This window comes from Mastacembelus armatus, chromosome 24 (genome assembly GCF_900324485.2).
Source record: "Mastacembelus armatus chromosome 24, fMasArm1.2, whole genome shotgun sequence".
In the NCBI taxonomy this organism is placed as follows: domain Eukaryota; kingdom Metazoa; phylum Chordata; class Actinopteri; order Synbranchiformes; family Mastacembelidae; genus Mastacembelus; species Mastacembelus armatus.
The window spans coordinates 15,155,758-15,180,877 of record NC_046656.1 but is presented as its reverse complement, the minus strand read 5'-3'; the positions used below and the strand labels follow the sequence as shown (position 1 = coordinate 15,180,877).

General features: G+C 37.6%; 3 protein-coding genes across 4 annotated transcripts in view; 1 reads left to right on the top strand and 2 right to left on the bottom strand.

Annotated features, from left to right (window-relative positions):
* Positions 1-1,761: 1,761 nt before the first annotated feature.
* Positions 1,762-9,062, bottom strand: gnpat (glyceronephosphate O-acyltransferase). Its single transcript, XM_026318923.2, has 17 exons — positions 8,882-9,062; positions 7,861-8,052; positions 7,312-7,488; positions 7,046-7,175; positions 6,763-6,890; positions 6,467-6,542; positions 5,955-6,106; positions 5,678-5,808; positions 4,806-5,056; positions 4,578-4,676; positions 4,212-4,385; positions 3,738-3,817; positions 3,478-3,618; positions 2,776-2,875; positions 2,577-2,670; positions 2,232-2,293; positions 1,762-2,129 (listed from the first exon to the last, which is right to left on the bottom strand). Exons 1-17 carry the CDS (start codon positions 8,903-8,905, stop codon positions 2,086-2,088), a joined length of 2,055 nt encoding a protein of 684 aa, XP_026174708.1. The 5' UTR covers positions 8,906-9,062; the 3' UTR covers positions 1,762-2,085.
* A 3-nt stretch (positions 9,063-9,065) lies between these two features.
* fsaf1 (40S small subunit processome assembly factor 1) lies at positions 9,066-12,530 on the top strand. Its single transcript, XM_026318924.2, has 9 exons — positions 9,066-9,278; positions 9,745-9,903; positions 10,025-10,125; positions 10,321-10,371; positions 10,580-10,675; positions 10,798-10,884; positions 11,057-11,091; positions 11,336-11,471; positions 11,577-12,530. The coding sequence occupies exons 1-8, from the start codon at positions 9,140-9,142 to the stop codon at positions 11,469-11,471; spliced, it is 804 nt and encodes a 267-aa protein (XP_026174709.1). The 5' UTR covers positions 9,066-9,139; the 3' UTR covers positions 11,577-12,530.
* A 2,414-nt stretch (positions 12,531-14,944) lies between these two features.
* Positions 14,945-25,120, bottom strand: part of trim67 (tripartite motif containing 67) — a 28,638-nt gene continuing 18,462 nt past the window's right edge. The window contains exons 5-11 of one of the 2 annotated variants that reach the window (XM_026318782.1): positions 23,598-23,751; positions 19,643-19,788; positions 19,253-19,391; positions 18,681-18,805; positions 18,318-18,496; positions 17,201-17,363; positions 14,945-16,679 (exon numbers count right to left, since the gene is read on the bottom strand). In XM_026318782.1, the coding sequence (XP_026174567.1) occupies positions 16,632-16,679; positions 17,201-17,363; positions 18,318-18,496; positions 18,681-18,805; positions 19,253-19,391; positions 19,643-19,788; positions 23,598-23,751 (954 nt within the window). In that variant the 3' untranslated portion in view covers positions 14,945-16,631. Of the gene's footprint in view, positions 16,680-17,200; positions 17,364-18,317; positions 18,497-18,680; positions 18,806-19,252; positions 19,392-19,642; positions 19,807-23,597; positions 23,752-25,120 lie in introns of both variants that reach the window. The other variant, XM_026318783.1, reaches the window with a different exon arrangement.

The following is a 25,120-nucleotide window of genomic DNA, read 5'->3' as shown; positions in this document are numbered from 1 at the left end:
AAAAAGGCCTCACCCAACACACCCGAACATAAAGTTATGTATGAATACACACACACACACACATACAAAAAGGAGTCAAATATTCAGATGTTATAGTTTCAAAGCTGTTAAAAAAAAAAATTCACACACAAATACAGTCACACTGTAGACCTGCACTTTGGATGACGTGTTGATATTCTCCAAATATTTCTGTAATGCAGAGCTGCTTTGTTACTGGTCCAATCAACCTCATCTGGTGGATGTTGACAAGAGAAAACAAAACAAAACAAAACAAAAAAAATAGTGGAGGTATTTTATATTAATGTGTGAACCACTGCTAGCATTTGCTACAGGCTAGAATGAACATTTATAAAAAAAAACAAACAAAACATTATTAATCCACCCAGTTTTGGAGTTTTGCTGTTCATAGCAGCGCCACTGAGAAGTTCATGAAAACTGAAGCCAACAATGCTAATAATATTTGAAAGAAACACGTAACAGACACACAAGTGTTTGAGTTAAAGGCACAACCAACACGTAGCACAAACTTTAATGTCTCAGTTCAAACTTGGTGAGCACTAAAGTAGAGTATCTCAGTGCCTAAACAGTTCCAGGGTTGCCAGAACTTTTTAAATCAGATGTTGACTCTGAGGTCACCATCCTGCTGTTTGGCTCTACAATGAGATTCAACCCAGCCAATTAAACGTTCTACTGCCCACTAAGCAGCTGTGCCTGTATTTGGAAAACTCCAACCTGCTGCACATACCAGGAGAAGATTACAAGGTAACAGAGTTGCAATACTCGCCAACTACCACATAATTAGTAGTACAAGGAGTTTTAAACTAATCTAGTTTTAATTTGGAAATTGTTAAAAATGACACATCTCTGAACAACAGCAGGTAACCCTGAGTGTTACAAAAAACAAACATCATCCACAGGTTTGGCATTTCTCAAGCTTCTTCTCAGCACTGCTCCGCTGAGCTTGTAGCTACAGTTTCTATTCCTGTTTTCATTTGTTTCGCCTTTTTTCCTTCACTTGGAACAAAATAATATTAAGTGTGTCTGTGAATATAAATAAAGATTGAATAATAAACAACAAATATATTCTAACTTTTAAAAAACTTCAGTAACTATTTCAGAACATGAGAAAAGGTAAATATTCCTTTGGTGTAGCTGGTAGTGCTTCAGCATAATGAACTGCATTTTTATCTGGAGTTTGGCAACTCTGTAACACTGCCATTAAACTTGAGGCATTATCTCCACTCTATAAACCAAAATAAATGTACTGCTTGTCTGGAGTGGTGGCAAAAAGTCTGGAGTTGGGTGGCAAACCTGAACAGTCACACCTTGCACAAGCTGTTTTTTTAAATTGGCTTGGCTTTGTGGCAAGTTCAACTCAGATAATAATTTTTGGTTCATACAGTGCAAAAGAATATAAATTTCACCAAAAGTTGAGACATAAATGTAACTGCCCATATTTCCCACCCATTTTAGCATTTCACAAAAACTGAATACATTAAAAAGTAGTATAAGTCCACACCACATTAATAAATTCATTAAAGTGCCCTCCCCACCCCCCCAAAAAAAGACAAGACCAAGCTGAAGATCAGATGACGGAGCAAACTGAAAATAACAAAGAAAAACACACAGTGTTAGTGGATACATTTCAAATGCATTAATGGAGAATGGCCACTATCCTGAATGAAGCTGGCACATTCAGAAGCTTTCACAAGGCTGCTCACAACTGCCAAAGGTCAGTTATCAGAATGAGCCAAATAAGCTTAGCAATACACCTTCATAGGCCTTTGATATCACCTGGTTTCATGTAAGTATATAAAAGATATTTAATAGAAGAGTGCTAGAACAAAAATGGTATTTTTAAAGGAGAGGTGAGGAAAAGATAAAGGAAAAAAGGAGATGAGCTGTCTCCAGATGGCTTTTGTTCCATCTTTCATAGAAAGCAGATAAGTTGTACTGCCTTGGTGATAACCCGGACAAACTCGTACTGTACCATGCAAAGAAGTGCTGACACATCATCACCACACATCAATGCCGGTAAAAACATTCAACGCAACTCGGACCTCCTCAGCTAATAGGGATGGTGAATCAAAGGCGAGCACCGACGGCCTTCTGAGTGGGGAGCTTCCCTCCTAGACAAAAAACACACACGTGAGATTTGTTTTAAAGGCCTGACAAGAAGCCAAACACTGTTTATACCTGCTGGGTGTTTAGACTGAGTGTTTGCTTCTCACCTAGAGTGTCTTCTAGTGAGTTCACCATCACCTGGTTGACCTTTAAAGTCTCCTGCTCAGCTCTGAAGCAAAAACATTGAAATGCATGTTATTTTCAGCACCAAACAAGTTAGGACTCATGATTAGAACAGTACAGCAGCATATGAAGGGAGTATTTTCTTTCCTAATATCTCAGCATATACAAATTTCACATACTGATTAGTAGTATGAATTTATCCAGGAATTCCAGAAGATGTTTATTTCTCATTTAAATGATATATAACTGTCACTGAAGTGCAATATTTTTTTGCATGCTTCAGCCAATTAAACCAACTAGGGACACAAGGATGATCAAAACCAACATACCCTTTGATTTTCCGTACAGCCCCAAGTCTTAGCAAAGCTGCCAGACAGTTCTTCTGAAGGTCTGAAGACAGCACCTCAGTGTATCTTAGTCTACCTGGGTAACACACATGTACAACTCACAATTAGTATATTTTGTTGAGGCCTGAGATCAAAAGACAACCCTCTATTAAAAAAAAAAAAAACTTGAAGAGACAGAAACCTGCTAGAAGAAGGTTGATGACGAACTTCCGGAGGGCAGGAATAAACTGTTTTTCTGTCAGATTCTCAGGTGCCTCTTCACACAGGAACCTGCACACCACCTGGACCACAAACACACATATGCACACAAATGTGCAGCTATTAACACTGATATGTTTGAAAACAAGCATATGCTTGACATATTTGACATGTGTTGTATTTGCATGTACTATAATTTATGTCTACACTGCATGTGTACATATCGAAACACATGCTGGAACTAATTAATGAGGATAAATAATGCAATACTTTTTTTAAATGAATTAAAATGTACATGTGGTGGTAATACTCTTTTAGATCCAAATCTTAAATTTTACTTTTTAAAACTTTACAAAATAGTTTTCGATATCCTTTTGACTTTGATTCAAATTAGATCAAATGGGCCGGAAAAAACATGACATGAGAAATTCAGTTAGATTTCGTAAGGCAACGTTTGATCTCTACTGGCTCTTCAATGGGCCAAAAAAAGAAAAATAAAACTTGCTTGTTCGAGTCGAAGAAAGTTCAGGAACTTTCATCTAATCTGCAGATATTCTGCTTTTTCCTCACCTGAATCTATGACCTTGTACCAGGCCTACATTAAGGAGTGGATGTGCACACTGTGCTGTTTGCAAACATGACTCATCTGAGTAGTTGTCTCAACTACAATGTTTGTCTCACTCACCTGGTACCCTTGTAAGAAGGGATCAAGCATACTGGTGAGGTAGGCCAGTGTTCTTTGTCCTTTCTCTGTTACCAGAACCTCCTGCTGGCTGACATGCAGAGCTCCAGTCTTCGCTAGCAGGTAACAGGCCTCCTCAAAGTCCTACAAGGGGCACAGCAAGAGTCAGGAAAAAATAAGTCTGAATAATTTACTGTGGGAACATTTAATCTACATTTAAACATTTATGTCAAGTACAGCTGTAGAGAAACAATGTTCCTCACCTGCACCGTAGCTCCAGGACAGAGGATGAACTCATTAAAGAACATGTTCCTCAGGAAGCTGAAACTGTTAAAGACCTCCTCTGGAAAAGACACAAAATGACAACATGTAGGAAATGCAGCCAACAAGTACTTTACAAGTCTATCTCTGACTGTTATAAATGGCTTTCTTGTGCAAAGAGGCACAAAAAATAATTTACTCCCTTTATTTCCTGAGGTTAAACTGGCTGAATAAAACCTTTTTATATTTACATTAGAAATCTTCATATTGTACAGTGGCAATAAAAGGTATTCAGCCTACCAAGGAAGAAACATAGTTCATACAAGCACATCTGCTGAACAGATCCAGTGATATGAAACTACACCAACAAAATTAGCTTATTATTTCAGGTCTTTATTTATTTCAGCTTTAATGTTAAACTATCATAACAGTGCAGCTATAATCCAGCAAGCAGAGAGAGACAGCATCAGTCTTACGTTTTTTGTTGGATGAAGCAATGTGAATGCCGCAGGCTAGCAGAGCCGGTCGGAGGAAGACGTGCAGTGCCTGGTTCCTGTAGGAGGCACAGGAGAGTACGATGACGGCCTGACTCAAGAGCTCCTCTTCTGGGGCGACAGTGCTGTGAGGCTTTTTCGGCCCTGCTTGCTTTCCTGCTCAAGACAACATTTACAATCAGAAGATGCAAAAGACTTTCATCATTCTTGTATTCACTTCATCCATTTACATCACTGGACAGTTTGCTTCTGAGTAACTGATAGCTAAATGACTGCAGTGCACCCTAACTCATCTCTGTAGGATTTTGTTGTTAATACAATGGAAAGGTCAAAGAAATAAATACAAACCTTGTTTCAATGCCAGCTGCACTCTCCCCCCTGAGATCCTCACTAGCCCTTGATGCAGAGAAAGACTGGAGGAGACTACTTCTGATGGAGCCATCTGGTCTGAAAAAGAAAAAGAAAAAAAGAAGAACAGAGCAATGAATGGAACTCCAGTACTCGAGTACGCAGTCTTCAGTATCACTGTGACAACATTGAATCTGCCTAAAAGCAAGTACTGGGCTCATACTGTACCAGGCCAGTGGAGGAAGGCTCCATACTGTCGTGAGACATCCCTGAGCCACACAGTCTGTTCAGTCAGCTCGTCCAGTGCTATCCCTGGTATCTGCCCCACCGCCTGGTTCTGGTGGTGGTTCTGAAGCAGCAGAGAGGCTAGCAGGACCCACGGCTTCAGGACCATGTTCTCCTCTTGTGTCCGCACCAGCCTGTAGGCAGAGTCATTCACAAAGTTGTGGATCTCCTCATTGGGCCTCTTGGGGATGTGTCTAGAAATTGAAAGCTTTCAGTTAGTTCATGTTTTTTTTAATTAACAAGCTTATGGACAAAACATCATGACCATTATTTGATTTGGAGAGTTAAACACTAAAAACACAGAAGGCAACTTTGACAACAGCTGCAAAAAAAAAACTGTTTGAAAACACCATTTGAATTTTCAAACATTTTCAGTGTGAGATTAAAGCAGATTCAAAACACACAACTCTTATTTAGTCTGTATGTAGCAATTATTTCAATTAGCTGATGCCTATATTTATGGTTTGAAAAATATTTGCCTAAGACTAGAACAAGAAAGATCTGTTGTTTTAGTGTCCATTTACTGGCCTTTATCACTACAGAATTTGTACTTTCATTTTTGCATGTACCTCTGGAAGGACTTTTTTATAACAAAGAACAAAGACCACAAAATGGGATAATAAAAAATTGTGTCAAGGTGTGAAACTTTTAATATTGGATGTGTGCAAACTGCTGCTTTTACAACATTTGTAAAACACAGCGGGAAAAGCAAAACATACAGGTTCTAGTTATGGGATGCTCCACATTAAGGTAAGTCCCTATAGTGGAAAAGAAGCTTTACACTCCACAGATAATTTAATGTCAGCATATCGTACCTTGGCATCAAGCTGAACTGGCAGCGGTTAACTTTGCCCTGGGCTAAACTTCTGAGAGACACAGGCTGACCGAAGTACACATGGATGCTGCCATAGTCTTCACTGAGGACCTTTCTGGCTTTAAACAGACCCTACAAAGGAAAGAGACCAAAAGGGCAGACAACACTGTAGCAAATATATTCATTATTTTATTATTACATTATTTATTCATACTGGGTTATGTAAATAGGGAAAATGTGTATGTTTGTTCTGTGGTGTATGTGTAAAAGTGACTCACTGAGGTGGACTCTTTGGGTTTGGGTACACCTAGCAGTTCTCTGGCATAGAGAACCTCCTCTAAGATCCTCTCATAGCTGATACTAACTGGAACCAAACTAACATCAAACACCTCCCCTTTGAGGAATGGATCCATCACTATATTCAGCAGACCTGAACGAAAAACAAACGGTGAGGATGACGGAAAAGAATGATTGTTTACTAAAATGATCAAAGCTGTGAAACCTGCTGCACTGCCAAAAAGCGATAAGTGTGCAGACATATTAAAATGAAAATATACTTTGATAATATCCCTTTGCTCATTAGTAATTGTGCTGGAATTCACAATTTTATTTATATAAACTAATATCACAAATTACAAATTTGCCTCAAGGGGCTTTCTAATATGTACAGTATAAAACACTGTCTGTCTTTGGAATGTCAACTATAACGTAAGAAAATGAAAAATACAAAAATACAGCATCTAATCAAAAATCTGACTTCTGAAGAGAAACAACTTCTTTTGTTTCTTACCTAATTTAGGAGTCAAAGACTTGCTTGTTCGGCTTCGAGTTCCCTCCAGGAAAAATTCAACTGGTGCAAACCCATTCTGGATTAAAATAAAAAACCATAAAAGATCTATAAAATAATAATAAAAATAAAAAATTATCAAATAAGCTGCCTGGACTGTACTCATTCTTTCTCTCTGGAAGTTGCCTACAAGTAGGGATGAGGGCTTTCAATAGCAAATGCCACTATTCCACCAAATGAAAATTAAATCTCTCCTCAATGATAAAAAGACAGGAAAAAAAAAAACAACTAATCCTCACCCTGAGCATAGTCTTGACGTACTCTGAGAAGACAGCCCAGTACAGCCTGTCCCCACCAAAAGACCTCCGAATGAAGAAAGCTCCAGACATACGTAGCATCTCCCCAACAATCTTCATCCCCATGAAGTCTGCAGAGCCATATAAAGTATATTACATTCAACACCCCTACAGCTGAATACCACTTCAAAAAAATGAACACCTTTCAGACTCTGTCAGCAAAAGCTAACACCAGAGGTTGTTAAAATGTGAATCTAATCACTGGTAATTCACTGGTTCAACTTACCCATGCCAGCAGCGATAACAGGCAGAGCCAGGTCGTAGGTGTACAGGATGTACGACATCAGCAGGAAGTCCATGTAACTGCGGTGACTAGGTAAGAGGACTACTGGATGCTCCTGAATGGCCTGTTGAAGCTAACGACAAAGACAAAAAATTTTTAAAATGGTGTGTGTGTACGTGTGCATCACTCACGTAGTACTACCACCAATGTTGTTTTAAACCTTTACACAGATGGTATTTTGCTAGTGTCTTGCCAGTGTGTACACTCACTCTCTGGATGCCCTCTTCATTGACACAGATGCTCCTGAACAAGGTTTTAAAGACTTTGCTGAGTGTGAAGGCGAAGAAGCGAACGGTGCTAAGCTGCAGACGCTGAGCCATCTCCTCCAAGATGGCTGATGCCTCCTCTGTGATGTCATCATTAGCCCTACCCGTCTCTTTAGAAACCTTGATAATTCAAAGTAAAATATTAGATGCTAACCCTGTAATTTGTCAGCTGCTTATTTACAATAAACAAAATATCCATACCATTTTGCTGTAAATTAGTAAATGTTCATTAGTTTTTAAAATGTCTGTATCAGCTTCAATATGCTTAAAAAAAACTATCAATATTAGAGTATTAATATGTTTCTCTATAACCATAAATAAATAGGATTGTAAAGTTAACACTGTAGCTTGGACAGACATGCTTTAATTTTTAATCTTTCGGTTGTTTTTCTTATTGTTTTTTTTACAACTTAAACACTGAGCAGATGTCCCTGAGAAAACATCTGTCAGTTGTAACCAGAAAGGTCAACTACTTTCACACATCTGATTTACCTGATTGATGACATAGTGTAGCTGATCAGACTGAAGCACCATAGTCTTCAGCATACTGGCTTTACAGGGAGTCACTCCTTGGTAAAGAACAGGAGTGTAACATCTGAGGGCATACCGCAGGTCACTGGAGTTCCTCCTCTCTTCCAACATGTCCTCAAAATCATCTCTTTTCTTCAGCATAGGGTTCCTATGCTAGATAAAGCAAAACATCATACTCTGTTAGAATTACACATATATCAATTTTATATAGATATCTATTTTATTTGCCCACACTGCCCTGCAAGTGCCTGAGCCTGTCTAGTCTTGGAAGCTAAGCAGGTTAGTACTTGGATGGGAGACCACCTTGGAAGACCAGGGGCCAATAGTCTCAGCCTCTGAGGTTGCACAAGCCACAAACCACCAATCATCAATAATGAACATATTCATTATCTAAAATATTGCTAATGAACTTCTTTATTAAAAGTTTAGCAGTTTAATCTATGACAATATTTCATATTTTATCTGTTGGTCAGTAAAACAGAAGCACCTCAGAGCTGTACTCACATACAGAACAGCTAGAAACTAAAAGCCTTTCCAAGCTCATTTGCACCACAGACAGATTAGGAAACTAGCAGATGGGTAACTTGTTTGTATTGTGTAATATCCGCAGGGTTGTAGGAAATCACTTCATTTTTACAAGTTGTGACAAAGTACAAGTGATAGGAATGCCTGCACACTTTCAGAGCACAGTGTACAACTGATATGCATAACCCTAAACCGCATGCCAACATGATAAAACACAGATAGCTGAACAACCCTGTCTTGCAGGAAAAAAACGGAAGCTAAAAACATTAAATTAATGAAATGTACGTTTTCCTGCATCAATTATAAGACACGACCACTTGTTTCGAGGCTCTGTTGTTATACCACTATAGGTATTAATCCGGCCTTCGCCTGGCTGAATGAAATGTCAAATGTCAAACACTGAGCTACAGCAAAGAGCTAAGTTAGCCTCGCCCTGTGCAAAGCAAAGCATACATACCGAATAAACAGCTTTGGACGACATATTTTGTCACCTCACAAATACACAGACGCCGCATTCATTTAAATTAAACGTGCACGAATATCCGCAGGCTACCGCCTCTTGTTGTAACACTTGGAGGCGATGGGAACAGCCGGACAACTTCACATGGGCGTGTAGACATGGACGCGTTTCAAAAACATTTCCGTGGCTTTTCCATGACTACGGCAGCCGGGAAGGACCAGGTTTTCAGACCGGTCGTACCATGTGTGACCACTGATGCTAAACTGTTATCAACAGCACTGTTTTTTGTTAACCTGTTTGTGCAGTAATCTTACAATGAGCTCAGTGACAAACGGAGAGGAAGACGGAGATAGTCTGTTTCTTGAAGGAGTTTTGGATAAGCTTTATGACTTTGGTAAGCGGTGTTAGCTAGCTAGCTAGCTAGGTAGCTAAATACTTTAGCTTTAGCTAGTAGCTAAGTGTGAGTTTAAAGGCTGTTATAATAATAATACATTTTATTTCATGGCGCCTTTCAAACACTCAAGGTCACCTTACAGAGAGAAAAAGGAAGCATACAGCATGAAATACTTATGTCTAAAACGATGCCTCTTTATTTGCTTTAACACTACCACGGGTCTGAAAGCATAATTACACACACATAAAGATTAATTCTGTCTTCACTGTGTTACTTAAGACGGTGAAATTTCCTTAATCTCAAAGTTAGCTGTATTATTTAGTGTCTAATTTAGTCTGGATTAATGTTTATCTTCAGGAGTTTTATTGCGTCTTTAACTTTAAGATGAATAATACTTATTAACAGTTACAACTTATGATAATACTTATAAACAGTAAGCTCATGATGGTGTTGATGACTGATTCAGGTAATGGGCCGCCATCAAAAAAGATGCTTAAGTCTCAGAAGAAGAAAAAACGAAAAAGGTTTGAGGAGGAAGAAGAAGAGTTTTCTGCTGTGAGGGATGCCTGCAGTGACAGTGAAGACTGCAGAGCACAACAAAATGCTGATAGAGCACAGCAAACAGGTAGGCAGCATGTGTATCAGCTCACATGTGATTTGATATCCACCATTTACATATTTTGTTTCCAGGAATCAGGTCAAGATTATCCAGACCTCACTGTTACAGCGCTTCATGTCTTACCCAGGTCCAGCCATTCAGCAGGTGAACCAGGTGGAGGTAGTGACGTTTCAGGACCCCACAAAGAAACTGAAGACCAAGCAGAAGCCAACCCCTGACAAGACACCTGTAAGTCTATGCTACCTACTGTTACTCTGAGAGTAGCTTACTGGAAAATGTGCATGTGTAATAGAAACTGTAGGGCTCATTACAAGTTGTTCACTTCGGCTTTAATGAATAGGATCTAGGATGTGTCTCTGTGTTGCCCCCTTGTCTGCTGAATTAACCACTTTGAATAATCTGACAATTACTTCTTCAATGTAGATAACAGAGAAGAAGGAAGGTGCCCAAGTAGAAGAACTCAACTTGGAAAAGGTGATGATATTATCACTGTTAGACAACAACTTCAGTATTCAAGTTGATGCTCCAAACCAAGGTTTTGGACCGTGAATATTTCCAGATTTAATGTGCGATTATTAATGTTATCTATAATCACAGATTGCTGTGTCCCTAAACTAACCTGTTTGCGATACCCGTAGCTGACTTAATCTGTGATATGTTTGGCCCTAAACTGTCGCATCAGGCTCGTCTGGAAATCCATCGGTTTGGAATCACAGGCTATAAGAAGGAGGAGCAGCGTGTTTTTGAACAGGACAGAGCAATCATGCTGGGAGCCAGAGTAAGAAGATGTTTTGTTCAAAGTGCTGTAAATATTTAAATTAGCATCACATCACTAAGTTCTGTAATGAAGTCTTTTGTGACCAAGTCACTGACTTTCAGTAATTATTATTTTTTATTTAGCCCCCTAAAAAGGAATATGTCAACTACAAGGTACTACAGCACCAGATCAAGGAGAAGAATAAGAAAGTGAAGGAGGAGGTTCACACAGTAAGACTTCCACCTTCAGTCTGTCCCACAATAGAATAAGTAGTTGTTAAGGGAAAAGTAATCCCACATTAGACATCTATCTCTAGTTGGTCAATTTTTAAAACTGATGGAAAAATTACAACCGTAATTAATCAATAATTTTGTATTTTGTCCCTGTATCCCTGCTCTGTAGGACTTTAAGAAAAAGAAGAAGCAGAATAATAAGAGGTATGTTGTTTTCTGAATGTATATCTGTAATCCTAATGGTAAGTAATTTCAAATATTAAAATATTGAAATTGAAGATGTAGTCATAAATACTGACTAAAACAATTTCTCATTTAAAACAGTTATTAGTTTCTGGTTAGAAAACAGGACACCATTATTTTTTTAGCATCAAAAGTCCAGTCCTTATGTTTATAAAGTCCATTTTGTTGCATCTCAGTATCTTTGTGTCTTACAATTTCCACACAGGGACAAGAACAAGAAGAAGCTGCCCTCTGGTTCTGGTTCAGCCCCCTCAGGCCAGGTGGGCCGCTTCAAGAATGGCATGCTGATCCTCAGCTCAAAGGAGATCCAGAAAATCAAAAGCAGCCAACGAGGCAAATAGGTTTGTTGTTATTTTCTAGTGTATCTACTAAATGCCCTAAGAGGAAATCAAACATGGGAATCTTGAAAGCCAACGTGGTCACTGATTCTGAGTTTGTGTTTGTAGGTGAATGATGAAATGCTACAGGATGGTAAATATATGCTGACCAGAGGCAGAATTGAGAAGCAGGACTCTACACTCATTGCAGTTCTATTTGCTGAAAAGGAAATGGATGAGAGTTGTAAGGCAGATTTCCTGACAATGTGCCAGTTGACCTCAGTGAAATATGGGACAGTGTTGGTGACACACTGCTGAGTCAGAAAACCAGTGGACCCTGAATGGACACTTTGGCAGGACTGCTCAAAACTGGACACCCTGACTAATCAGATTCCATCACAGTTAATTTATGTTGTTTTTATAAATGGCCAAAAAAAAAAAGACATGTGTGCCTTTTGTTTTGCACTGTAAAGTTTTTTTTTAATTATGCAGTTACAATGCATTTCTCATGTACAAACCATGTAGTCATACAAAACATTTACATTGGCAGAAAGGGACAGTGTCATAATAGGAGAGAGAGGAGTAAATATTTATATATATAAAAAACAATGTAAGTCCTGGCAGAAGTTTTAATGAAGACAAATACATACGAACACCTTGAATGATCCATGGCAAAGCAAAGTGGTCTTTCTAATACAGTATTTCTCCCTTATGAACTCCAGTTTACATAACATATTGTAAATCTCAGGAAGTTGCGTTCCAGATGTAAACATTAACTCTTTAACACTTCTTTCTATTTTGCTAATTGAAAATGACAAACGTGACACAAGACCTATGATCTGGCAGTGGGGAGCTGGGTGAGGTCACAAATTCTCTCACCGTTTTCTTGAAGCAGCTTTTTGTTTTCATTTATCTATATGTAAAAAAAGAATGAAATACAAAGCTTATCTGCAGCACATCACATAATTTTAATTACAAATCTGCTTAATGTTCAGATTTTATAGCCAGCAAGTCTTATAATCCATATCCATTCGACTGTTACATTGAACAAGTTCAATAGGACAATATACAAAAAAAAAAAAATTAAATACACAATTAATGGGGTAATTAAATTAATATTTGTTCCTCTGCTGTTTTTAAGGTAAGTATCTTACAGCAGTGACATGCTTTTATTATGGTACCATATATTGGTGCTGGAAATTAGGTTACTAAAATATGTCACATTCATGGCTGGGTAACTGTGGGGTAAAGCTACATGCCATACAATACCACATCTACAAGGGAGCGACTACAATGTGAATTATTTTAAATCAGTGATTTTTGTCTGCATCTGCCACATTAAGTGTTGTTTTAGATATAAATTTTAGATAGGAAGAGAAAAGGTATAACACCTTGTCCCTGATAAACTCTGACATCCTAAACAAGCACCTAAATAGGAACTTTTATTCCCTCCAGCCAAGATTCCCTCTGTGCCATTTTGACATCAACACAGCCCGTAGGCATGTTACCCCAAATCAACCTGATTTTCAGAAGAAAAAAAAGAAAAAGTTTCCCCAGGTTACATGATATATGTCTCATTTTGCTTGTGGGCTGGAAATCTATTCCTGGTTATAGCAAAGTCAACCTCAGGGTAGGTTCCTTCTCTAGTGTGGGAGGTGAGAGGAGGGTCAGAGTCGAGCAGCCAGAAAATCACATGATGCAAACGTAGCCCTTGGTGGTAGCTGGCACTCTGGGGCATGTCAGGAAAAAATATCCCCTTTGGCAGAATTCTGGGTTGGGAGAAACTGATTAAAATCCTGACTTTTATACTGATGTTAAGTTCACATCATATGAGAAAAATGGTAAATGTATGTTTGCCACAGGAAGACAGTGTTGGAAAATACTGTCTTCAGCAGTTGAGCCCATATCCAGATACAGTATATGCCAATATAAATAAAAAAAAAATCTTACTAATATAGACATCAATTTAGTTTGGTTTTTACTATGTTCTTTAGCTGCTACATGCTCCACTGTGTGCATCAGCTTTTTTAAACCTGCCTGTTGGTTGGAGCTGGGCAGGTGGTAAAAACAGTTGATCTCTCCCACCTAATATGACTGAAGCTTCAGGTACAAAAAGCCTGTTATGATAACTGAGATTTGTTTTGGACTTACATGGTAGTGACATGTTTGATATTTGATATTTTAAATGTCATGGATTTAATGTTTTATATAATAGTTTAAATTCATAAATATATAATTTCTCCTTCATCTCCCAAAAAGGCTCATTGTTTAACAATAATTCTAAATTCGTTAAACAGAATAATAGTGTGGGTTAAAAAATGTCAAGATATTTTTCTAGTTTACCACCAAACTCTTACTACTCTAATAATAACTAAATTATTTTAAAAATAGTGTATTTAAAATAGAACTCCTTCAATTGTTGTTGTACTGTATTTCTGTTTGTGTTATTGGGCACATTCAAAATTTGTTTTCAACTGAGAATTTTGAAGAATAAAGTAGTGGTAAGTAAAAGTTACTGTAAATGCCAGTGATCATAATTTCTCAACATATAAAAACTTTAAAATGTAACATGACTGCTATTTTATGACCCTGATAAAAATGTTTGAATATCATGAGATTGTTAATGATAAAAGTTATAATAAGGTTTAACACTTTCAGAGAAATTTTTACATCTTCTCAGACAAAAAGTTTGCTAACATTAAAAAAAAAAAACAAAACATCAGTAATTAAAGGTATTAAAACAGTTGGCTAATATGTAAGAACAGGATTACTTTAGAAATTCACTGATTCTGTTGTTGCCACCACTGAACAGCAGAGGGCGAGCTGTCATAGCAGCTTTAACATCACTCATTGCAAAGACAATAATACAGTACAATATTTACAAAAGAGCTTCAGATATTTTGTAAACTTGTTTGATGCTCAATTCATGCTTAATATCACACGTCATCACTCACATATCACTATTTACAGATTGTGGATTTCACATTCACACATGACCCTTTTATCTAAGGTCTGTCTATACTTCTAATGACTCATCTTTCTCACACACACTTTTATAAGTATAGAGAATATAAATAATAAATAATACTGTAATAATATTCAGGATTAAGTAACTTTAAATTAATTTAAAAGCAATATTTTCTGTAGAGTAAGATGATAACTATACAGTCCATGGGTAATGTATGTTAAAACAAAATCTTATATACTTAGTCACAGTGGTCTGGTTGAATTTTGAAGCTACTGTCCTCTACAGGCTGCCGTATCCAATCCCTGATGAGAAACATAGCAGCAAACGTAGCTTCACCTGATGTAACGTTTCAAGATCATTTTCAGTATGACAGATTAAAGGTCTGTAAACGTGTCTGAAACTCTACAGACTACGAGAGGAGCACAGAATAAAATTAGCTTGGGACATCCACACATTTCTAATATACTTTTAATATGCTGTATTATAGTAGCTATTGATCTAATAAAAAAAAAGTTTTGGCTCAGTTCCATTTCATTTCAGCATTTCAGCATTCATCCCTTCATGTGCGTGTGTCTGAATATGGAGGCTACAGAGGTTGCAGGAAATGCTCCTCCAGGCGACCAATCAACCTTGTTCACTCACTCTGATTAACAGGGCAAAGTACAAACTCTTTGCACACAATTTCATTGGTTTTTAAACCAAATTAACACATTAAACACCACAGGTGTATTTTCTTCTCTATGTGCATTATGTCATACACGTTTCCAATTTGTTGGAAAGGTGCAGGCTTAAAAAGGTGTAGTTTTGGGGTTGAATATGTAATCAGCTTCAATATATTCACTGAAAAACTGAGTGAACCTTAGGGAGAATATAATGATGTCAGTGTAGAATAATATGAACAAATTATGGCTATTTAAAGAGGGAAAACTGAATATGTATGGCTTAATTTAACTGCTGTATTTCAAACTGCTTTTTAGAAGTTATAGTATTTTTAATTTAGCTGATTGCATATAATACATATTAGAAAACAAAACAGCATGAACTTGTTACTTGGGTGTGTTACCACCTATACTTACTTTTTATGCAGCTTTAACCAACACATTGTGTACTGTCTGTACATAGGTTCAGTATATACAAAGTTCAACATTTTAGAAAATATGTTTTTTTGGCTTTCTTGTTGAGAGTTATATTGAGCAGAGAGAGAAATAATGAGCTACAGCCAGCTGCTTAGTTCACCATAACCAGCCAGTCTGGCTCCCTGTCAGGGTGGGAAAAAAAAAGCTGTGATAAGACATGTTGGTGAATTCTGTCCCAAAAATTCACCAAATGAATTTACTACTTTCAATTGCAAAATAAAGCATTTCCTGTCATATTACTTAAATAAAACCAAACCTGAGCCTTCCCAGCTTGGCCTCAGTAATGTTACCACCACTTCATATCTTCATCAGAGGAGCTGTGTCAATTTAGGATGGCTGACAGATTCCAACCCACAGATAAAATAAATGTCTTTAATAAACTTCAACTGAGAAGGAAAAAGAAAGCAGAGATGGTGATTGCTGAAGCCACAGCTGGAATAGAGGTTTGCATGAAAGCCTAGCTTTTAAATATTTCATGAGCAAAACAACCTACAAAACACTTCATCTACTTTTACCTTGAAAGCTGTAAACACATACCTGAGAGAGAAGCAGAGCCACAACAAGCACTGCTCAATCACTTCTCTCTCCCCTTTTCACCCCCTGAAGGTAATGTGTTGCCTTTATTCTAGAAAGGATGGTGGAATTTTGCTATTGTATATTTTACAATCATATCACTTTTAGCACAAAATCATTTTACAGCACAGTGTAGATGTATTTACTGTTGATTTGCTTGGACTGAGAGCATTGATTAGTTTGGTCTTAGGCTTTAAGGAGTAATGTCAGGCTGTATTTTCCTTCTTAAAATGACTGGAATGGCAGAAGCTGCAACAGAATAGCAATTCACAGTAACTCCAGTCATCTCTGCAGTGAAGCCCACAACAGCATTGTTTTTAGAGCCAAATTACTCCTTTATCCCAAATTATCAGACAGGATTTTACATAAGAGTATCCAACACAAAGGGCACCTTGAGAAGGATGGGAGAGGGGTAAATCCCATCTCAAAAAGTTCCACATGGGACTGAGGCTGCATATGACATCGTTGGTTTGTATCCAGGGCATATTCAGAGAGAGACAGGAGTTCCTACTGCTTGATATTCTTTGGCACCTCCAGACCTGTCAGTAATGTCACCTGAAACAGACGAACACCCAAGGAGTTAATCACAGCTCTTTTGTCTGTCCTCAGCCTCACTCACACAGGCCCCACATAAGCCCGACTAGATCTGAGAAACACACATGGATTTGATGTAGTTTCATTTGAGGAACTTTAATTTGCAGAAGGCACTTTTGATCACTTTAGTGGAACATCATGTTTTACATTTTTGCACCTTCTTTGGGTTTTAGGAATAGAGTGGAATAGGAATAGATTTAGGGACAGATTCCTAATCGAAAGCTCACACATATTTCTCATTCTCATTATTTTCATAACAACCTTGATGAGTGTGACTCCTAAATGTATGACAATGCAATACTGAGCTTTTTGCAGAAGCTGTACTCAAGTTCCACATTGCCAGTGACTGTCTAGTCTTCGCAGCTCTGGTATCAACAAAAAGTCTCATTTTCCTATTCTGGTCATTTGTGCAATACTTGTCTGAGGACATACACAGTGATCAAGTATGAATTAGAAATAATATCTTCAACACACACACTGACCTGTACGTTTCTGTTGAGGCTGACAGCGGGCACAAAGACCCCATCCAGGTTCTCAAAGGCAGTCGGCCCGTGCTGCTTCTTGTTGATATAGAAAGTCAGAGTGTGTTTGGTCATATCCAGCAGGACACCCACAGTCGAGCCCTTAGTGATGCCTCCCTCTGCCCTACATATACACAGATGAATAGTTCAACCATATCAATTTGTGAGAAAACAGGGGAGATAATGTAACTACAGGATGTGCCCAAGTGGCAAATTAAAACAGAAACTCATTTAATTTCTTGGACAAATGATGAACTGACAGCAGATACGTTATATAAATATAAATACAATTTTGGCATTGCATCAGAAAGAGTGTGGAAAATATTAATCAGGGATATTGACATCAGACATTATAAAAAAAAAACATATCCTTTTGAGAAAACTAAGGTTAGATCTTCATCAAGCCTTAAAGTATTACTTTTAAGGACTCTTCAAAACTAGGACTACATGAATACAGTCTATGTGGTACAGGGAAAATGACAATGAACATATAAAAGAGACACAAAGCTTCTTAAACTTAACCCTAAACTCTGTTTTTAGATGCTAGACTCTAAAACTCTTTCTTTAAATGTGCAAACTGCTACAGTTCTCCTGCTTCAGGACTGGGCTCTGAGAGAGCCATAAGGACTTAATATGAGGTAAATAATAACAGAAAACAGAGATATGTGGTGATTAATGACATGAAAGCAAACCGATGAAGGGAAGGGAAATAAATGATGCCAGAGGTTTTGCATATTCCAGTGAAACTTTCCTGTGAACTTTATTCTTGTGAAGAATAAACAATTTTGTAAAATAAATGTTTAATGAGTGTTTGATGGCATCCCTGAGGCACCAAGAGAAATGTTTTGATGTTTCCTGCAGCCTGCAGCCATCTTCTGCTGCTTCCTGGTGTTACTTGTTAGTTTGTATGAGTGAGGAGTCCCTCTGTCATCTCATGTATATAACATTATATACACAGAGTTAACATAGAGAAGAGAACATACATATGATTGGAAGATACAAATCCTGCTCTTATTACTGACATCAGTTACTGGCAGCGTCCTTCTGAAGAATGCCAGTGGCCTTTAGAAACACCTACCTGTTGGTGTGGGAGTTATTGTGCATGAACCAGGAGCGGTTGTTGTCCACATACATGGCCCAGGCCTTGTCGTCTTTCCCCAGCATCATGTCTTTCATTGTATTGATTCTTGCCACACCAAATGCTGGGTCTGGGTGGTTGTCATAGCGATCGATGCTGACCTCCCAGTAGTGCATGCCCTACAATTCAAGATGAAACAGAATAAATGTTATTACTCTGTGGATAGTTGGTTTGAACTGGTTACCTACATACTTACAAAACAGTACAGACAAGTCTGATGTACTGTGCCTATAAAATGGTCAGTCAGTAATGATAAGACTTTTTAAATCTATCAAATAAATGAAATGCAAAACCCAATTTTACCTTAGAGAAAGCAGCTGTTCCCAACACCACACGGTCGTCGTAGCTGTTACAAGTGACAGTCTGGTTTTCATTGGAGAGAACAATGTCCCGGTGAGCTGAGGTGGGGTCAAAGGTGAACCAAGCCACTGTAGAAAGGGAACTGCATTCACTTTCGAGTGTTCAGTTTTTGAACAGAGTTAAAAGTCATTCTCTATGTTTGTACCAGCTTTCAGTACTAACTAAACCTAAATATACATAAAGCTATTAGAGCAGTTTTGTATTACAATATGTCAATGCTCAAATAAAGTGAAATGGAAGGAGGAAAGTAAGCAGGAAGAAAGATGACGTCAGAAAATAGACATGCCCACTGTGTATCCCTTTTTCTCCTCATTTCTTCCTTTCCTCTGCACTTCTTTCCGTCCTACTTTCTTTTCCTATTTTCCTTTCCTTCCTCCTATTTCCCTCCTCTCTTCTTTCATTTTTTAATTTCTTTTTCTCTATTGTTTTCTTTTTTCCTGTGACAAACAAAACAATAAAGTCAAGACAATGCATCTCAGTGCACAAAATACACACACCAACACACCACCACCTACCATCAGAGGTCTTGAGCACAACTGTCTTGCTGTATGGCCCCACACCAATAGCATTGTAGGCTTTCACCCTGGCATTGTAGGAACTGTTAAAATGGAGACCATCCACCGTACACACTGTCTCCTTCCCTACATATACCTCCTAGGGGTAGACATACAGTTGCATAGTACTCAGTTAAAATGCATGATGCACAAACAAAGTAGCAGAGTTAAGCAGCATATAGATTATTAATAATAAAACAAAAATAAAAACTAGCATGACATTTCTCTCCATTTATACTTAAAGTATAAAATATATATATTTATATATAAAATATAAAGTATATAATTTCAAGCCTTTCCATTGTGTTCCTATGTAATCTGAATCAGCATGTGTTTTAGTGTGGTACAGACCCTGTATTGTCCTCCATTGCCATCATCCAGCTCCAGGATGTAGCCCTCGATGAGGTTGCTTGGGGGTGGAGTCACCCTCCAGGCCAACGTGGCGCTGTTGTTTCGGGTGCAGCACTTCTCCAGCTGCAGGATAGGAGCTGCCGGAACTGTGGGACCAGACTCCACTGTGGAAATAGATGGTAAAGATTTTAACTAGGGGATGGAGAGATCAGGATGCAGATGAAGAATTGTAAAAGAAGGGAGAGATGAAGGGAAGAAGGGATTGGAGCAAGGAGGCAGACAAACAGGGTGATGTCATCAGCTGGCTGGTTGCCTCTCAACAAACTGAAGGGAGAGAAATGGGATTTTTAATGTGGATCTAGTGGGAGATAAAAAGGGTTTTAAAGGTGTAGTGCTCCAGGTTCATTTCTGGGAATCAGTGGAGGCTTTAGGGAGGCCATGTGAGGACATTCTACCCACTACAGAGGTCGCAGTGGTACTGATGCATAGGGTTAGACCGATATAAGCTTTGGACACTGATGTTTTGTAACTGAAGGTTCCAGCAACAATATCAAAGATAAGTTTGACATGAATTAATAACCTGGAGAGGGACAGGAGGATTCTTGACAGGTTGAAAAAGTCCCAAAAGGGAATAATCCCTATACCTCTTATTCTTCTACCTTTACCTTAAAAAATATCCAGTCTCATCATCTTGGAGGCTTATATTTGAAATTTAGATTTTTTGTGTAAAGCTGAGTATCTGTCTAACCCTTGTGATGGAAAATTTGTTCACACTAATAAGACAGAACTGAAAAACATAGTAAAAATAAGGACTGAATACAGAGGTAGAGATTTTATTCATCTGCTTCATATCTCTCTGTTGGTACTTGTCTGATCTTTCGAGACAAAAACACCAGAGTAGTGAAAGGAGAAAGGAGAGGCAGCAGTCATGACAAAAGGCACAGTGATCTATGCAATATACATGTATGCAATATACATGTAGATATCAATATTTAAATTCAATATTTTTCACAGCATTTGTAGCCAAAGTAGTTCTTTTATTTGTGCACAACCACAAACGTAGATTACCTGTCATTATTTAAACCCACTTTGCTACTGTTTAGAAAGGAAAAAAATCTATATTTGCATGATACATGTTTTTGGATCACTTTCATGTTTTCGTTGTGTCAGAATCTTCTGCTAATCCTACATTCATACTATGCTGAAAATCCATGTATTTAAATAATAAAACTAATGTATTATATTATTTATATTAAAATAATCAAAAAGCCAAATGAATTAGTGAAAACAGAGGTATTAGAAACAAAGAATTACTTCAGACTACAAATTGTAATGTAACTGTGTAGATTTCTTAAAACTTTGTATTCCAGTGATCCAGTATTATTCTGCAGAGGTGCCATTCATTGGAGAGGAGCTGGAAAACAAAATTCATGCAGATGAAAACAACCAGACAAACACTGTGGGACAAAGAGACCAATAAGTTTCCAACCAAAATGGCCGTTAGGACTATCAGGGCTGAGGGAGGAGGAAGGAGTGACAAAATCAATTCAAGGAAGGAAAACAGAGGTTTACTTTGAAAAGCAGTCTCTGAAATACCTCCTGGGCTCTCTGTCTCCATCTCAGCCTCAACACTGCCAGTTGCCTGTTTGTCTTTCAATAATGGACCATCCTGCACATCTGAAAATGTGATTTCACCACATAGTTTTTACTAGTACATTAAACTTTCATTTCCATTTCTACACCTTGCAGACAAGCATGAACATATTAATGATAATACTATGAGACCTTCAGCATTTCTGTGAAGTGTAGTAAATATAGAAGATTACAAATCTACAATAACATGAAACCTGACCATGGAAAACTTCCAGTCAAAAATCTTGTTTATCAGTGTTGAATTTTAATGGTCTTTATAAAGTGAAGCATGAGAAACTATATAAGTTCATTAAAAAATATATGATCCATGATAACACATTTAATTCCCCTGGAAAATGAGACCTTATAATGACAGAATAAAGTCAGGCTACTTATTAATCAGATCACCTCCTACACCTTGTCGTTGCTCAGGATGTCAAAGACATAAAATCCAATGGTCTGTTCCTGATGATCAGTGGGATGTGAAGGTGGGGAAATGTACAGATGAGTTTCATGTTATCTGCCTTAAAGAACAAAGGAAGGACGATCAAAGCCTTATAAGCCTTTCAGGTGAGTTCGACTGGAACTAATCTCACTGAAAGTTTCCTTCAAGTACAACCAAACCTGGACCATAACCTGCAAATCTAAGTCACATTCTTTATTTAAAGCCCTGGTGGTGCTGGACATGAGACAAAATCTTCAATACTGAACAACTTACTTGCCTCCCATGATGAATTAAAAGGCATAGTTAGCACTTTATAAACTCATAATGAGTACATAATCAGTACAATTCACCATGTTTGAAGTTATTAACTACACAGCACTAAACAAAATGTAACTTCCACATTACTGTGGAGATATATCGTGCATGCTTTTAACAAATTTTTAACTGATCTACTGCAGCTCATTAAGCATATACAATTCTTAAGGCTGAATGAATAGAAAGAATAATGAGCATTTGTTTTGGCAAAGTGACCATATTGAATCCACATATGTAGAGGAAACAAACATCTCATCAAATGAGTAGTTGGAATTACATGTGTAATGTACATTAACAATACAGCTGGGTAATCTCTGGGACATCAGTGGAATTTATATAAAGGACATTGTGTTTGCTCATGCACACGAATGGTTTTCTGCGTAGCAACAGCACTGGAATAGCTAATCAGTTGTGTACATTGATGTAACTCTTAAAGAAACACCAACAAGGAAGAGGGAATGATGCTGATTAGTTATAAATTTAAAATGTCAAGGAATATTTTCTGTTTCAGGTGAAGGATGTTTGTGTATTTTTGTCGACCGATTTTACATATGAGCTTTCAGTTTTCTCATCATGAGGAGGGTGTGAAAAAAATGTCTGCACGACAATCTAAAGGGCCCCTGGAGATGATCTGGGTTCTTGTATCACAATGGAAGTGGGGAAAAAAGGCATATTTAATTTTAGACTAATACAGTACGAATTGTAAATGAGAATGCATTAAGCAGTTTAATCACAGATGGATTAATTTTGCGATGTCTATGTTGACGCAGCTCCACAGTTATAGTAACATAAAGGTTTCTACTTCAATGAATCAAATGTTATTTGTATAGCAATTTTCAGACAGGTTCATGCGTAAGTGCTTTACAGATGAGTGACAAGCTAATAGTAAAACAGAATGAATATGAACCATTGAATCAATTTGACATGCACATGAGAAAAAACCCTGAGGCTGAACTGGCTCATACAGCAGAAACATGTCAGACCAGTAGGATGATCGAGGCCATAACCTGCTTTAAAAACAAAAGGATTTTAAAACTGCCAGCTAGTGTAAGGGCTTTCAAACAGATGTACTGCATTTTCAGGCAGCAGATCTCTGAATCAACTAACTGATTTCTATATTTTTTGTGTAGACCAGGTAGGAGATTATTACATTAGTCCACTCTCCTGGATATAAAAGCTTGTACCAGACTCACTGTGTCATTCAGAGAGAGACATGGTGGCACTTTAGCAATATGTTTTTAGATTAAAAGCTGATTTGATGACAGCATAAGCCTTTAATTCTGAGTCAGATGACACTGATATTTAGCTGAGACAGTCTAGAGAATTGAACTTAGTGCAAGTTTCTCTCACTGATCCTTTCCGCCCATATGTTTTATCTTGGTTAAGCTCAAAAAGTTTTATTATTATTATTACTAATGGCATTAATATCTAAGGAATCTTTCCACAATAAAGACAAATTACACCAAAACACATTAAACAAAAAGTGATTCTGTAGTCATTATCATCTTAAAACTGATTTTTAAATTGCCAGTAAATGTATATTTATGGGTGTATTTATGTTACCTTTGCCCTGGCAGAAGTCCAGCTGTAGGATGGTCTGCAGCAATGAATCAGTGTTTAGGGTGAGGTCAAAGTCTGGGCTGACCTTTGGTTCCTGGGCGCCTTTCACCCACTGGTCCTGAGATGACGTCACCCGTTTAATGAGTGCATCAGAGATCTACACACATACAGACAAGTAAAGGTGTGCACATATGTTCGTACACAATCACACACACAGGAATTAAAAGCATCTGCTGTCAATATCTATTTTAAATATGCTTGGAAAGCTGTGATTTCCTCCCTACAAACAGAACAACTACTCTATGGTGCAATCCATTCTTTCCGTGGCTTCATTACATTGTGTCTGACAAGTAAAATATGGCATGCATTAGTGCATTTCAAATATTTAAGGATACAAGTCCTCGTAAGAGCTTCACTGCTGCAGGAAAAAGCCAAGTGAATACATTACATTTTAAGCTACACTCAACTGCAAAGCATGTGTTTAAATGTAAAATATGAGAAGAGCATTTGGAAACTAAGCATTGATTTATTTTGTTTTATTTTGAACCACAAATGTGCCTGAAATTATGTCTTACACTGATGTCACCATTGAATCCATTAGAGCCTCTGGGATTTTACATTGACAGCCATAAAAAATCTGATAATCAGCACATTATAAAATATTCAGATGAAATGAGAAGGGAGTGTCTTTGATCTGAATTTCATGTCTCTCTTTCACCTTACTGTATTTCTCCTGTGTTATCTATCCCCAACAAAAGAAATCATTTGTAACCAGAGACAGAGACATAACAGAAATTGCAACAGCCAGACGGTAAATGTAGCTCAGAGTCTGCTGGGAAAGACTGTGTTTTTTGTCATGAAGTAAAGTTTGAGTTCCGGTTTTGGACTTTTATTTTGGTTGGCTTCCTGTTTTTTCCATTGTTTATCAGGGGTAGCTTTGTGTTCGTTAGTAAGATTACTTTCACCTGTGTGTAGTTATCCTTTGTTTGATGTCTGTTTATACCACCTGTCCTTCTTTGTTCTTTGTCGGAGCATTACATGTATTTGTGTTGTCTATAGCTGTGGGAAGAGAAGGTTTTTGTTTGTCCATAACGCTGAGTGGCGTTATTGTTTGCCTGCCCGCCACTTGGCGGCCTTTTCTCAGGCCTCTTCTCCTTCATCACCATCACCACCACCATCATTTCATAATAGTTTTTATATTTTTCTATACTCAAATCTTCTCTGTTGTCATTTAATCCTTATGGTTTTCTGACATTTGGATTCCTTAAAATTTTATTCAAAGCCAGTGTGCAAAAAAGTATGCAAAGGGTGCCACAAACTTGCAAATGTAATGAAAAATCAACACAATCACACTAATGAAATAATTCATATTATTTATGTTTGGGTCATTTAGATCCTGGAGAGTTACAAAACTCTAATATGAAAATCAAAACAGCCTTATCTAGAATTCGTGCTGCATGCAAGCATTCAATCGCAGACAAAGAGCATATAAAAATCAATTGTATTTAACCATATTTTACAGCTGG

Bases quoted from the DNA above. Each gene is read 5' to 3' on its own strand.
- fsaf1 (XM_026318924.2), top strand. From the start codon at position 9,140: ATGCTAAACTGTTATCAACAGCACTGTTTTTTGTTAACCTGTTTGTGC. The intron at 9,904-10,024 runs GTAGGCAGCATG...TGTCTTACCCAG, and splicing joins TGATAGAGCACAGCAAACAG to GTCCAGCCATTCAGCAGGTG. The intron at 10,885-11,056 runs GTAAGACTTCCA...CCTGCTCTGTAG, and splicing joins TGAAGGAGGAGGTTCACACA to GACTTTAAGAAAAAGAAGAA.
- gnpat (XM_026318923.2), bottom strand. From the start codon at position 8,905: ATGTCGTCCAAAGCTGTTTATTCG. The intron at 7,176-7,311 runs GTGAGTGTACAC...CTTTGTCGTTAG, and splicing joins ATGAAGAGGGCATCCAGAGA to CTTCAACAGGCCATTCAGGA. The intron at 2,876-3,477 runs GTGAGTGAGACA...TTTGTGGTCCAG, and splicing joins CCTTCTTACAAGGGTACCAG to GTGGTGTGCAGGTTCCTGTG.